Source organism: Terrapene carolina, unplaced genomic scaffold (genome assembly GCF_002925995.2).
Source record: "Terrapene carolina triunguis isolate 2854851 unplaced genomic scaffold, T_m_triunguis-2.0 Scaffold25, whole genome shotgun sequence".
Lineage (NCBI taxonomy): Eukaryota > Metazoa > Chordata > Testudines > Emydidae > Terrapene > Terrapene triunguis.
Genome location: NW_020664376.1, coordinates 2,479,716 through 2,493,216, shown reverse-complemented (window position 1 = coordinate 2,493,216; position 13,501 = coordinate 2,479,716). Strand labels below are relative to the sequence as shown.

Here is a 13,501-nt window from a genome sequence, read left to right as displayed (position 1 = left end):
TTGCCAGTTTTGATTGGACATATTCCTAGAGGTTTCATCCCATGGCAGTCTTTAATTAAAGATTAATCATCAATTCCTGGAGTCCCGGGACAATCCTGGAGGGCTGGTAACACTATGTTAAATACAACTGCTACTAGTATTAAATTAGCACAGTTCCTCTTAATATTGATGAATAGGCAAACAAGCAAGAAAATAACTAGGTAGCTATGGACCATTAAGTTTCAGCAACCAACATTGTAGAGAAGAGCACAAAAGATGGCTCGTAGTTAAGTCTTTCATCTCCGTATAGATATTTCTAATTCGAATGTCCTTGTTTTAGACCCCTGATCCTATAGAACTTATTTGCTGAAATGACTTTAAATAAAATAACACTAATTCTAATATCTCTTTTTAGATCCTTGCTGTGCATTTATTAAAAGCGGTACTTCCATCCTGGGACAAAACTGAAAGATCAAGAGACATGAAATTTCTTGTGGAAAAACTATTTGGTTTCCTAGGCAGTCTACTTAGTACTTGCTCTTCAGATATTCCACTACTCAGAGGTAGAGCATTTTTTTCCTTAATGGTTTCATTTGTTTTTCCTATCTTAAATCAGCTACTGAGATGCTGTTATTTCTTTTCAGAATCTACTCTGAGGAGGAGGAAGGCCAGGCCTCAAGCATCTCTAACTGCAACTCACAGCAGTACTTTGGCAGAAGAGATAGTGGCACTGCTGAGGACACTCCATTCACTAAGCCAGTGGAATGGACTCATAAACAAGTACATCAACTCTCAACTAACCTCCATCACCCACATCTTTGCAGGAAAACAGTCAGAAGGGGTAGTTTCCACGTTTTAAAATTAGCTCATTTTTCTATAGAAGTGTTAATTTTTAATGTTTTAAATATTAAAACTATTTTAACAATGTTAAAGCTTAATTTAAAAAATATTTTATATAAAAATTATTTTTCGTATTGTAACTTTCAACTGGATTGACTATATATTCTTTTTTTTTAATGAAGTAGATAAAAGTACTAGTTTTCTCCTTACAGTTAACTTTACTATTCTTTATCAGGCTGTTTTAGAAGACTACTTCACTGATTCTGAGAATCCAGAGGTGGGAGGCTTAATGGCTGTACTAGCAGTGATTGGTGGAATAGACAGTCGCTTGAGATTAGGTGGACAAGTCGTTCATGATGAATTTGGAGAAGGCACAGTGACGCGCATCACACCAAAAGGAAGAATCACTGTTCAATTCTATGACATGCGAACATGTAGGGTATGCCCCTTAAGTCAACTAAAACCAGTAAGTACACCTATCTTGGGTCTTTAATATTACAGAAAGTGTGAAAAGTATGTTTTTTGTGAAAAAAGAAACTTAAGTTGGCTCAGTTTTACAAAGGAGAATAGGCTAGTCTGACCAATAAGAGGGATGTGTGGTTAGGGAGTATACATCTGCCAGTCCCACAATTGTGTATTTTAGTCATGCTAATATGCAAATCATATGCAAGTCTTCATGCATGTCTTTGCAGGGCTTTATCTTTATTAGAAAAAAATATATTAACTCAGTTTAGCTGTCTTCACTAGTTAAAAAGGTGTGCGAACTCAGGGTTAAATCCTAGTGAAGACAAGGCAGCTTGTAGTTCTTCTTCGAGTGATTGCTCCTGTGTATTCCACAGTAGGTGTGCGTGGTTGCCACGTGCACCGGTGCTGGAAGTTTTTCCCTTAGCAGTACCCGTACTGGGGCAGCACCGCTGCGACCCCTGGAGTGGCGCCTGTATATCGCGCTATAAGGGGAGCTACGGCCTCCCCCCCACCCTCAGTTCCTTCTTGCCGCCAGTGAAGGTAGTCGGAACTTTTGTGCTCCAGCTCTGCTGCAGCCCTTCTTCTCGACCTTAGTGGTACCGTTGTCCATTGTTCTTCAGTCGTTAGAGCGGGCTCGGGGCATGCCCCGTGCCCCAGTCTTCAAGTCGTGTGACTCCTGTCGCCGCTCTGTGCCCAGGAGCGACCCTCATGCTGACTGTCTTCACTGCCTGGGTGAGACTCACATAAGCGACCGTTGCAAGATCTGTAGGTCGTTCGAGCCAAGAACCAAGAAGGAGAGAGACTTCAGACTTTGAGCTCTCCTGATGGAGTCGGCACTGACTCCAACGCCAGTGCACAGATTGGACTTGGTACGTAGCGAGGCCCCTTCGACCAGTCGGCGCCGTTCTCCCTCCAAAAAGCGAGGGAAGGGCTCGGCCTCGCAACGACACCGCGATAAGGACAAGGGAGAAGCTGGTCCCCCGCTTGGCAGCCCTCGATCCCCCCTGGGCTCTAAGGCTCCGACTCGTGTGGTGTGGAGCGGAGCAGCCCGGTACCGTCGACCCAGGCATCACCACTGGTACGGATGCCATTGACGCCGGAGGCGGTGCAGGTTGCAAAGGACATTATGTCCCTGCCCATCTCGAGCTTGAAATCAGGTACGGGCCCTAGGTCGCGGGGCAAGCCCCCTTTGGGTGCCCACCAGACCTCTCCGAGCAGCCACAGTTCCCACTCTGAAGATCGATCCCCGCACCGCTCAGTGCGCAGCGGCCGCTCTTCGGACAGCTCCTGGCCACCCTCGACGCCAGCCAGACCAGCAGGGCCGCCGTCGGGACGGGAGTCACGGGGACCCTCCATGGCCTCTGCCAGTGAGCGGAGGAACCGAGGGAGGCACCAGGAATGCTCACCTGCTAGACGTGGGTACCGGAGCCGCTCTCGATGGGACAGACGTCGCCGCTCCCGTTCCAGCTCCCGCTCGTCAAGGCGTCACGCCGGAGACTCCCCTCGGGGTACCTTGGCGTCAAGGCCCCGGGCTTCGCGTTGCCACCACGAGTACCGAAGCAGTTCGTCGCATGGGTACCGTTCGTTGTCGTCGAGATCCCGGTCCTGAGGGAGACGACGCCACAGAGGCCACTCCTACTGCTCCTGCGGAACCGAGCGTTCTTCGGCGATCTTGGCCTCGGCACGCGTCCACCCACCCTCGGCACGTGCCATCCCACCGGGGCACATATTGCCATCCCGTGCTCAGCCGAACCAGTGGCAAGGGACTCCGTGGCAAGGACAATGGTGCCAGTGGGCACCGTGGCCATCGGTGCCAGCCCAGGCGGAGGCCCGTTCGGTCTCCGGAGCGTCCCGGGCTCCATCGGCCTCCTCCGGCCGCCCACAAGACAAATTGGCGGGCCACGAGTCGGCAGACACGCGCCGGAACTCTGACCTCGGTATCAATGCCCTGGCATCGACCGAGGTGCCCGGCTCCGTACGGGCCATCTCCCCAGTACCGGACAACACCATAGCAGCACCTCCGCCTTCAGTCCCGCAGGAGGACTTCAAGGCACACCAGGACCTGCCAAAGCGGGTGGCTTCCAACCTACAGCTGCAGGCCGAGGAGATGGAGAGTCCGTCCGATTCCTTCTTTAATGTCCTGTCTCCCTCGCCACCGGGTTGCGTGGCCCTGCCTCTGCACCAGGGTATTGCCAACATTTCAAACTTCCTGTGGCAAACCCCCGCCTCCTTGGCCCCAATCTTGAAAAAGGCCGAGAGGAAATACTTTATGCTGGCTAAGGACCATGAATACCTGTATTCACACCTGGCACCCAACTCGCTCGTCGTGGAAATCGGTAAGCCACAGAGAGCATCAGGGCCAGCCCGCGCCCACCCCAAAAAATAAAGACGCCAGGAGACTGGACTCCTTTGGCAGAACATTTTATTTGTCGGCTAGCTTCCAGCTTCACGTAGCCAACCACCAGGCCTTACTGAGCAGGTACGACTTCAACCTGTGGGAGTCCCTGCCTAAATTTGAGCCCCTCCTCCTGGACCGGGACAGGAAGGACTTCAAGGCCCTGGTGGAAGAGGGGTCGGTGGCGGCTAAAGCGGCCCTGCAAGCGGCATCCGATGCGGCAGACACGGCGGCCCGCTCAATGGCTTCCGCGATCACTATGCGCAGGGCGTCGTGGCTCTTGTTGTCCGGGCTGTCGACGGAGGCACAATCGATGGCAAGGCACTCTTCGCGGACTAGACGGACATCAGGCTGCATGGGATGAAGGATTCCCGCACCACCTTGCAGACCTTGGGCCTCTATGTCCCCCCAGCTAAGGACAAGGCCAAATCGCTTTCGGCGCTCAACCTGTGAGGAGCAGATATGAGCCCCCGTACAAAAGGCCTATAGACCAGAAGCGTCAGTTTCAGAGGCAGTCCCACTCTGCCCCGCAGCCCGGTCCCTCTAAGGGAAAGAGGCAAGGGAAGAGGTGGTTTTGACTATCTGCAGGGGGGCACCGGGCCTGTTGCCAGGGAGACCCCCCGATTAATAAAGTTTGTGTTCGGCAACCGATTGTTTGCCTTCCTCAGGGCGTGGTCCCGCATTACTTCAGACCAATGGGTCCTCAGTACTATCTCCAAGGGCTACGTGTTGCAGTTCACCTGACCCCCGCCAAATCACCCGCCATCCACGATGGCCCCCGGGGACCAGGAACATGTCCGCCTCCTGCGTCAGGAGGTGGACCGGTTGCTCCACCTAGGGGCGGTGAAAAGGGTACTGGTTCAGTTCCAGGGCAAAGGGTTCTACTCCCGGTACCTCCTGATCCCGAAAGCGAAAGGGGGCCTCAGGCCTATTCTGGACCTGCGCGACCTGAACAGTTTTCTAACCCGTTCTAAGTTCCGCATGGTGTCCCTGGCCTCTATTATCCCCTCCGTGACCCGGGGGACTGGTACGCGGCCCTGGATCTCCAGGACACGTACTTTCATGTCCATATTTTCAAGGGACACCGACACTTCCTCCTATTCATGGTGGAGATGGACCATTACCAATTCACGGTCCTCCCATTTGGCCTATCCACAGCTCCCAGGGTTTTCACGAAATGTATGTCGGTGGTAGCGGCCTGCCTCAGGCGGGAAGGAATACAAATCTTCCCTTACTTGGACGACTGGCTCCTCAAGGGGGAGTCTCGTTTCGAGGTGGAGTCCCACGTAGAGCTGCTCCTCTCGACATGCGCCGATGTAGGCCTGGTCGTGAACGAGACCAAATCAACATTAGTGCCCGTTCAGCGCATAGAGTTCATTGGGGTCCTGCTGGACTCCTCCAGGGCAACAGCCTCTCTCCCCTTGGACAGGTTCAAGACCCTAAGAGGTCTCATCGCCTCGGTAACGGCCTTCCCGGTGACCACGGCGAGGGCGTGTCTTCGGATTCTGGGACACATGGCGGCATGCACTTACGCGGTCCGCCATGCCAGACTCCGTATGAGGCCCCTCCAATTATGGCTGGCCTCCCAGTTCTCCCAAGCTTGGGACAGTCTGGACAAGGTTCTCACGGTCCCGTCCCCGATACTCGCTTCTCTCCTATGGTGGTCCTGCCCAAGCAATATGTTGCAAGGGATTCCCTTCAGGGAGGCCAACCCGTCCATAGACCTGATGTCCGACACTTTGGACCTGGGCTGGGGAGCCCACACGAGGGACGTGCAAACCCAGGGAACGTGCTCGGCCCGGACTTGCCCCTTCACATAAACGTCAAGGAGCTCAGGGCGGTTCCGTTGGCGTTTCTCACGCACCTCCGCGGCAAGGTGGTCAGAGTCCTCACGGACAACACCGCCGCCATGTACTCGCTCCCTAGGCCTCTGCTGGGAAGCCCTAAACCTATGGGAGTTCTGTATAGCCCACGATATCTCCCTGAGGGTGGCTCACCTCCCGGGCGTCCGCAGTACGCAAGCGGACCGCCTCAACAGGGTCTTCTCCCCCCAGTACCAGTGGTTGCTCCACTCGGAGGTCGCTCACCGGCTCTTCCAAGAGTGGGGACCTCCCTAGATCGACCTGTTTGCAAATCGTCAGAATCGGCGTTGCCCCTGGTTCTGCTCCAGGGGAGGAGTGGGGGAAGGCGCGATCTCCGATGCGTTCCTCCTGAGCTGGTCAGGTCAGCTCCTCTATGCCTTTACCCCGTTCCCCCTTATCACCAAGGTCCTTCAGAAGGTGAAAGCGGACAGGGCGAGAGTCATTCTCATAGCCCCGGCGTGGGCCCGCCAGCATTGGTACGGGCCCCTCCTACGCCTCTTAGCGCCCCCCCCGAGAGCGCTGCCGCTCCGCCCGGACCTTCTCTCTCAGGATGGGGGTGGGCGCCTCCTCCATCCCAATCTGGCCGCGCTTCACCTGACAGCGTGGCTGCTCCGTGGCTGAATGAGGAGGAGAATAGGTGTTCGGAGCAGGTAAGGCGAGTCCTCCTGGAAAGCAGGAAACTGTCCACGCGTCAGACGTACATGGCGAAGTGGTCCAGGTTCGCCAGATGGGCGAGTGAGCGGGGAGTGTCCCCCTCCGCCGCACCTCTCCAGTTTATCCTGGACTACCTCTTATCCCTTAGGGCCCAGGGACTGGCACCTGCCTTGGTCAGGGTGCACCTGGCGGCTATATCAGCCTTTCACCCGCCGGTGCAAGGCCACTCGGTTTTCTCCCACTCATTGACCTCCCGTTTCCAGAAGGGCCTTGACCGTTTGTTCCCGTACGCTGTGTCCCAAGCCCCACTCCTCTAGTGAGGAATGCCACCTCCACACGCTCTATGTGCGTAGGACGTTGGCTTTTTATCTGGATCGGACTAAGCCGTTCTGGAAATCCTCTCAACTCTTTATTGCCTCGGCCGAACGGGCTAAGGGGCAACCCATTTCCACCCAGTGGTTTTCCCGCTGGATCACCTCGTGCATACGCACGTGTTATGATTTGGCAGGGATTTCCCCACCACCGATTGTAAGGGTACACTCTACGAAGGGTCAGGCCTCATCAGCTGCCTACGTCGCCAGTGTCCCCATCCAGGACATTTGTAGGGTGGCCATGTGGGCCTCAGTTCACACATTTACTTCGCATTACGCGATCGTCTCCCAGTATAGGGATAACGCCGGATTCGGCAGGGCGGTACTTCGTCCCGAACCATCGTGAGCTCCTACCCACCTCCAACAGATATTGCTTGGAATCACCTACTGTGGAATACACAGGAACAATCACTCAAAGAAGAAAGGAGAGTTACCTGTTCCATAACTGGCTTTCTTCGAGATGTGTTGCTCCTGTCTGTTCCACGCCCCGCCCTCCTTCCCCTCTGTCGGAGTTGTCCGGCAAGAAGGAACCGAGGGTGGGGGGAGCCCGTAGCTCCCCTTATAGCGCGATATACAGGCGCCACTCCAGGAGTCGCAGCGGTGCTCCCCCAGTACGGGTACTGCTAAGGGAAAAACTTCCGGCACCGGTGCACATGGCGAGCACGCACACCTACTGTGGAATAGACAGGAGCAACACATCTCGAAGAACGCCAGTTACGGAACAGGTAACTGTCCTTTTTCATGTTAATAAGCAAGTTGAGTTAAAGGCTAGGATACACCATAGTCTCATCTGCTAATTGGTGTGAAAACTAGAAACTGCCTTGTCTTCATTAGGATTTTACCTTGAGTTAACACACCTTTTTTTGCCTTGTGAAGTCACAGCATAAAAGGCTCCCGTGCACTTAAAGCCCCAGTCTGTTGTAGGAGTTGCAGTTGATGCTCATGCTATCTGCTTTTCCTTTCTGACAGTGATGCTCAGATCCCTCTACATATGACTACAGTCCTAGCAGCTCCTTTATTTTCTGAGTGTTTTTAGAGACAGAAGTCCTCTTCAATTGTTCCAGTTCAAGAGTAATTAAATGAACACTAGTTATCCTCTTAAAATATAAACAGTCCATAAGTTTTTATGCATTTCTAAAGATTTGAAAAATGCGTAACTTTTTGGTTCTTTTAGCTTCCAGTGGTGGCTTTTAATGTGAACAACTTGCCATTCACTGAACCCATGTTGTCTGTCTGGGCTCAGCTGGTAAACTTGGCCGGAAGTAAAGTAGAAAAACACAGAATGAAGTCTCCCAACCAGGGTCTTTCAGGTACAGTTTCCTATCTGTCATACGTTAGCCCTTCTCTGGAAAATATTGCAAACATTAAATAGATATTAGGAAGGTACAGAAGTTCTGTGGAAAGTTGTTTTCTACATGGTCAGCATTGAGTAGGAAGCGATATATGAAGGCACATGCTCCACATTGGGGTAAGTGGTAGTAAGAGTTGTATATTGGAGAAATACATGCAAGTATGCAAGGAAGTGCATTGATGCGCTGTAGAGGGAATCCAGTTTATATCTTGGCTGGAAGAATGGCTGCTGTCTATGATGTAAATGTAGTTTGAGGCTGGAGTCTTTGTCGTGTATTGAATTGTCTGAAAATAGTTGATGCACCTGATATCTATCTAGTCTGCTCTAATCTGTTGCATTTTAAACCGTGTGTGTGACTCAGTGCATGTCAAGCTGTGGTGTAAATACACGATAGCGTGCCGTTCATCAGCTGTGTGTGTGGATCCCGCTACTGTGCACTAAAAGTTTCCTACTGCACATTGGCCGTACATCAGTGCATGGTTGCGGCACCTATACAAAAAGTGTTGGTGCACAATACGTTAGTGCGCTGTAGAATAGCACCCCGAGTGCCACCCACTAACTGTTCATCTAGACAGACCTGAAGTCCACCAACTGCATGACAGCTGGGAGGCACTGTCTTAGTATTAACATCTGGAGTAGGTCCAGTGTGGGTTTCTTATAATGATGCACTTAAACTTTTTATATTTTAGTACTTTCATCTTGTTTGAGCTTACCATTCATGACAGTCGGTACTAAAAATGTATTTTTGTGATGGGATCATCAGATTGTAAAAATAAATGTTTGCTTGTTACTTTGAATACTATTGCTTTCTGGTTAATGGGCATTTAATGTTTTTGATAGGTCAAGTGGATTTGGATCTGCTGAGATGCCAACAGTTAAAACTGTACATATTGAAAGCAGGTCGAGCTCTGCTATCTCACCAGGATAAATTAAGGCAGATCTTATCTCAACCAGCTGTACAAGAGGCTGGATCGATTCCCACAGGTACAGCTTTTTTTTGTAACAAGATGAATTTGTTATCCTGTCAGCCACATGCTTTGCAATATTTAACCTCTTGCTGATTATTAGTCTTCAAAATAAAATGTCATCTTCAATGTCCTCTCTAGTTTAAAATGTAACTAATATGTGTGGTTACGGGTTGTGTGATGATGTTATTCAGCAAGTATACTTGATGAGTATGTACCTTGCATGTTGTGGTCTGAGGACAGAACTCAGGCTTTTGGCCTCAAAGACTCAGAGATGATAATTTAGAAATAGTTTTTGAAAATATTTACTGGTCCTGAAAGTGTTATCCTATTTCTACATACAACATTCAAAGCAACATAAAAACCCTTCCCCCCCCCCAAATCAAATCTCATCAGTAAGAAATATACACAGTTAAAACACATATTGCAGTTTAAAAACTACTAGTACGTTTCTTAAAGATGCCTCATTAGGCAGGCATAGATTTTGGACACTAAAGTGTTGATCACCTAACTTATGACTCTTACATATTTAATATGACTCTTTTTAATGTTGTTGTTGTTGTTGTTGTTGTTGTTGTTTGAATACTAACTTTGTAAACGCTTCTCAATGCTACCCCAAAATTTAAATAAAACACATTTGTACCTCTTGTTATGGCTCCTTCTGTCATCTTCAAAGTGGTGATTGATGTCTTAAGCAGTTCCTCTTTCTACTTCAAGAGGAGCTACACACTGTGGGTTGAAATTAAGTGCAGAAAATAGTGGTCTTGGGGGATGGTGGAGAAAAGGAAGTCTAATGTCTATTGCACTTTAATTCATTCGGCTCCTCTTAAACATGTGGATGAGAACTGCTCAAGTCATCACCAGATGCCCCTTCTTAATTCACTGGGATATGGAACACAATGGAGAGATATACTCTAAAATTTTAAACTTGCATATACAGTTGAACCTCAGAGTTATGAACACCAGAGTTGCGAACTAACAGGTCAACCACACACCTCATTTGGAACCGGAAGTACGCAAATAGGCAGCAGCAATAACCAAAAAAAAAAAAAGCAACAAAAAAAATAAAATAATGTGATAAATAAAAAAAAAAAAAAAAAAAAAAAGAGGGGGGGAGAGTTTAAAAAAAAAAAAAAGATTTGACAAGGTAAGAACTTGTTTCATTCAAACTAAGATAGTTAAAAGCAGCATTTTTCTTCTGCATAATAAAATCTCAAAGTGATATTAAGTCAAAGTTCACTTGTAAACTTTTAAAAACAACCATAACATTTTGTTCAGAGTTATGAACATTTCAGAGTTATGAACAACCTCCATTCCTGAGGCATTTGTAACTGGGGTTCTACTGTATTTTGTGCAACTGCTGAGGTTTTACAAGTGTTAACATTCCGTAACCAATAAGAAATGAACATGTATTAATAAATTAGGTAACCAGCTTTATCACAAAATTCTAATTATCATCTTGCTTTCACTTTGCTTAATTGATTTTTTAGCAACTTATAGTTCAGTACTTACAAAAAAAATGAAGATGAATACTTTATGCCTCCTGAAAGCAGGGTTTTAAAGTTTTCTCTGATTGTATAAAGTAACGATTGGTGGTTCTGTGGCTCCTGTGCTAGCATCTGCTAAAATCATGTTGAAACTCAACTGAATGTTGGAAAAGGCAAGATGATCAGATGGATGTCATTTTAAAATTTGATATCCTCTAACTTGTCAGAGCTAGAAACAAGTGCTATATTAGTAGTATGGGGAAAATGGAATGCTGGGACATCTCTATTTTATTTAATATTTCTTTCTAGTCTTTTCTGGTTTGAGAGCATATCAGCTATTACTGGTCTTGGGCACCAAATGTTGAGTCAGTATATATTTCATTCCTTTCTTCTGCTACTGGAGCAACGGGAGAACGTCCTTCAAAAGTACAGAATCCAAACCCAGTCAGTCAAAATGACTCTTTTGGAGGAGTGGTGATCTCTGAGGTCATAGAATATTCGTTTAATGACTCTCCCTCTTGCTAGGGAGAGAGAGGGCTCCATCCAGATAGGGTGACCAGATAAGAGATGTGAAATATCGGGTGCTGGTGGTGCAACAAAAAAAACAAAAAAACCCAAGAGCCAGCGGCGGCGGAAAAACCAAAAGCAAAAAGCCCACAAAAAAAAAAGAGCCAGAGCATAGGAAAAATTGGTGGGGGCTGAGCTCCCACTGGCAGCTCCACGCCACCCCCCCCCTCCCCCGCACCAGCTCGCCTTCGCTCCACCTCGCCTGAGCTGGGTGCCATGTCCTGCTTCTTCCTGCTCCCTCCAGCGCTTGCGCCTCCATACAGCTGATTAGCGCAAGCCTGGGAGGGAGGGGTGAGGAGGAGTAATGCGGCGTGCTTGGGGAAGAGGCGGGGCCAGGGCGGGGATTTGGGGAGGGATCCAATGGGTCAGTGAGGGGGCGGGGTAAGGGTGGGAAGGTGGGGAGGGATCCAATGGGGGAGGGAGGGGGCGGAGTCGGGGAGGGGTTGGGGCAGGGGGGCACGGAGGGCAAAATATCGGGCAATTTGCGTCCCGACCGAACATTGGTCGGGACGCGGGACAAACAAGTAAATATCAGGACAGTCCCGATAAAATCGGGACGTCTGGTCACCCTACATCCAGAGCCTATCAAACATGCTCTCACCATCAGTCAGAGGGGGAGGTAACTCAAGAACTATACCAAGTGTTCTCCAAGAGCGTAGTATACTTCCTTTTGTAATAATGGCAGGTCTTGTAAGATAAGAATTCAAGCTTAATAGTGCATGTCCACTGTGCCAGTAGCTTCTACCAGACTAGCTCTAGATATGCTAGTAAAGCTAGTGTTTGACTAGAAGTTTAGCTCCTTTGAGGCTTGTGTTCAGGAAATGTGCTGTACTGCATATACTTCCTTCTAAATGCACACCAAAATTTGAGATGGAATGTGGTGGACATCATTCCTTTGTACATTTGATCCACAAGGCACTTTAACTCAGCATAATTTACCTTATATTAATTGTAATTTTATTGACTAAAACTTACTTGTTTATTTCAGAGGATGGAGCAGTTGCATCCCCTGACATAGGAGATATGTCTCCTGAAGGACCTCAACCTCCCATGATCCTCTTACAGCAGCTTCTGACAGCTGCTACCCAGCCATCGCCTGTGAAAGCAATATTTGACAAACAAGAGCTTGAGGTACAATCCGTGTTCTTTCCTCATTTAAAACTTTCTACTGAGCACTCTAATTAATTCAAATTCCTATTGATGACTATTATTTTATACTCCTCTCATTTTTCAAAGATTCTGTAAATGAAGCTGAACATTTACTGGTGTACAGTACATGTAGATTGCTAGTTCTACATAGACTTCAGTGTGTGTTTACTTGTCTTCATTTAGGCTGCTGCTTTGGCAGTGTGCCAGTATCTAGCTGTGGAGTCCACTCATCCTTCCACTCCACTGTTTGAAGACTGTAGCTCCAGTGAGGCCACAACACCCGTCACAGTGCAGCATATCCGACCTGCAAAAGTGAAGAAACGCAAGCAATCTCCCATTCCACCCCTCCCTATTGTAGTTCAGCTTATGGAAATGGGATTTCCTAGGAAAAATATTGAATTTGCACTGAAGTCGCTCTCAGGGACCTCTGGAAGTGCTTCTGGATTACCAGGTATTTTACATAATTACCATGAAATTAACAGACTAAAATGATACTATTATGGAGAATTTAAACCTCTGTTGACATACCAAAGAAGCCCATATTAATTTGGATGGCTCATTCTTTTCTCTGCTAGGAGTGGAAGCCTTGGTTGGTTGGCTGTTGGATCACCCTGATGTCCAGATTACTGATCTCTCAGATGCTGATACTGTGTCTGATGAATATTCAGATGAGGAGATGGTAGAAGATGTGGAAGAAGCTGAGGCTGCTTGTCCTGTCGTTAGTATTTACAGTCATTCAAAAATTGATTTAAAAATATGCTACATAGATTTCAAGATGTGTAATTATATCCTTTACTTACAAATTTGGATAGCGTAAGGGTGTCATGCTACCCCCGTCATATCTGTTCATCAACAGTTTTAAGTTTTGAAAGACCTGCATCTATAGCATTTCACTTGGCATTTTTCTTCAATACTGAACTGTAGACCATAATTACTGGTCATATATTTCTTATAGGAGACTACATCTGTGAATTTTTGCAGTAGACAACACACTTTGCTAGTGCATTAACAAGCATTTCAGTGTCACCAGTGTGTCGGATAGTTCAGGCTTCAGGAATGATTGCAAACATACAGTTTAGCCTATTTTGGGAACTACATCAACCTTGACTGAATTTGAAGTTGAGACATTTTTAAAGTATCTCTCCTTCTCCTACCCCAGTGATTTGAAAAATAAAAGTATGATACTTTGGCTACTCAAAGCATGACTTGAATGGCACTGAAAGCCACAAGTGAAATCACTTAATTTTTTTGTTTATAAAAACTATGCTTTCAAAGGCAAAGACCATAAAGTGGCCTATCAAACTAACATTGTCACCCATCGCAGTTCTGAATATGAATTGCACTATTTTTCCTGTATGCTTTCAGGAAACCTAAATCTGTGTATCAGAGGTTATAGCAGTAAATAGCAGTCAAGAG

General features: G+C 47.9%; 1 protein-coding gene across 1 annotated transcript in view; it reads left to right on the top strand.

The window, feature by feature from the left end:
• The window catches only part of LOC113406304 (E3 ubiquitin-protein ligase HERC2-like), a 216,767-nt gene that overhangs the window by 122,421 nt on the left and 80,845 nt on the right, over positions 1-13,501 (top strand). Inside the window, exons 40-47 of the mRNA XM_026650394.1 lie at positions 395-542; positions 624-820; positions 1,055-1,285; positions 7,741-7,876; positions 8,758-8,901; positions 11,925-12,067; positions 12,269-12,536; positions 12,661-12,803. Of these exons, the coding sequence (XP_026506179.1) occupies positions 395-542; positions 624-820; positions 1,055-1,285; positions 7,741-7,876; positions 8,758-8,901; positions 11,925-12,067; positions 12,269-12,536; positions 12,661-12,803 (1,410 nt within the window). The remainder of the gene's footprint in view (positions 1-394; positions 543-623; positions 821-1,054; positions 1,286-7,740; positions 7,877-8,757; positions 8,902-11,924; positions 12,068-12,268; positions 12,537-12,660; positions 12,804-13,501) is intronic.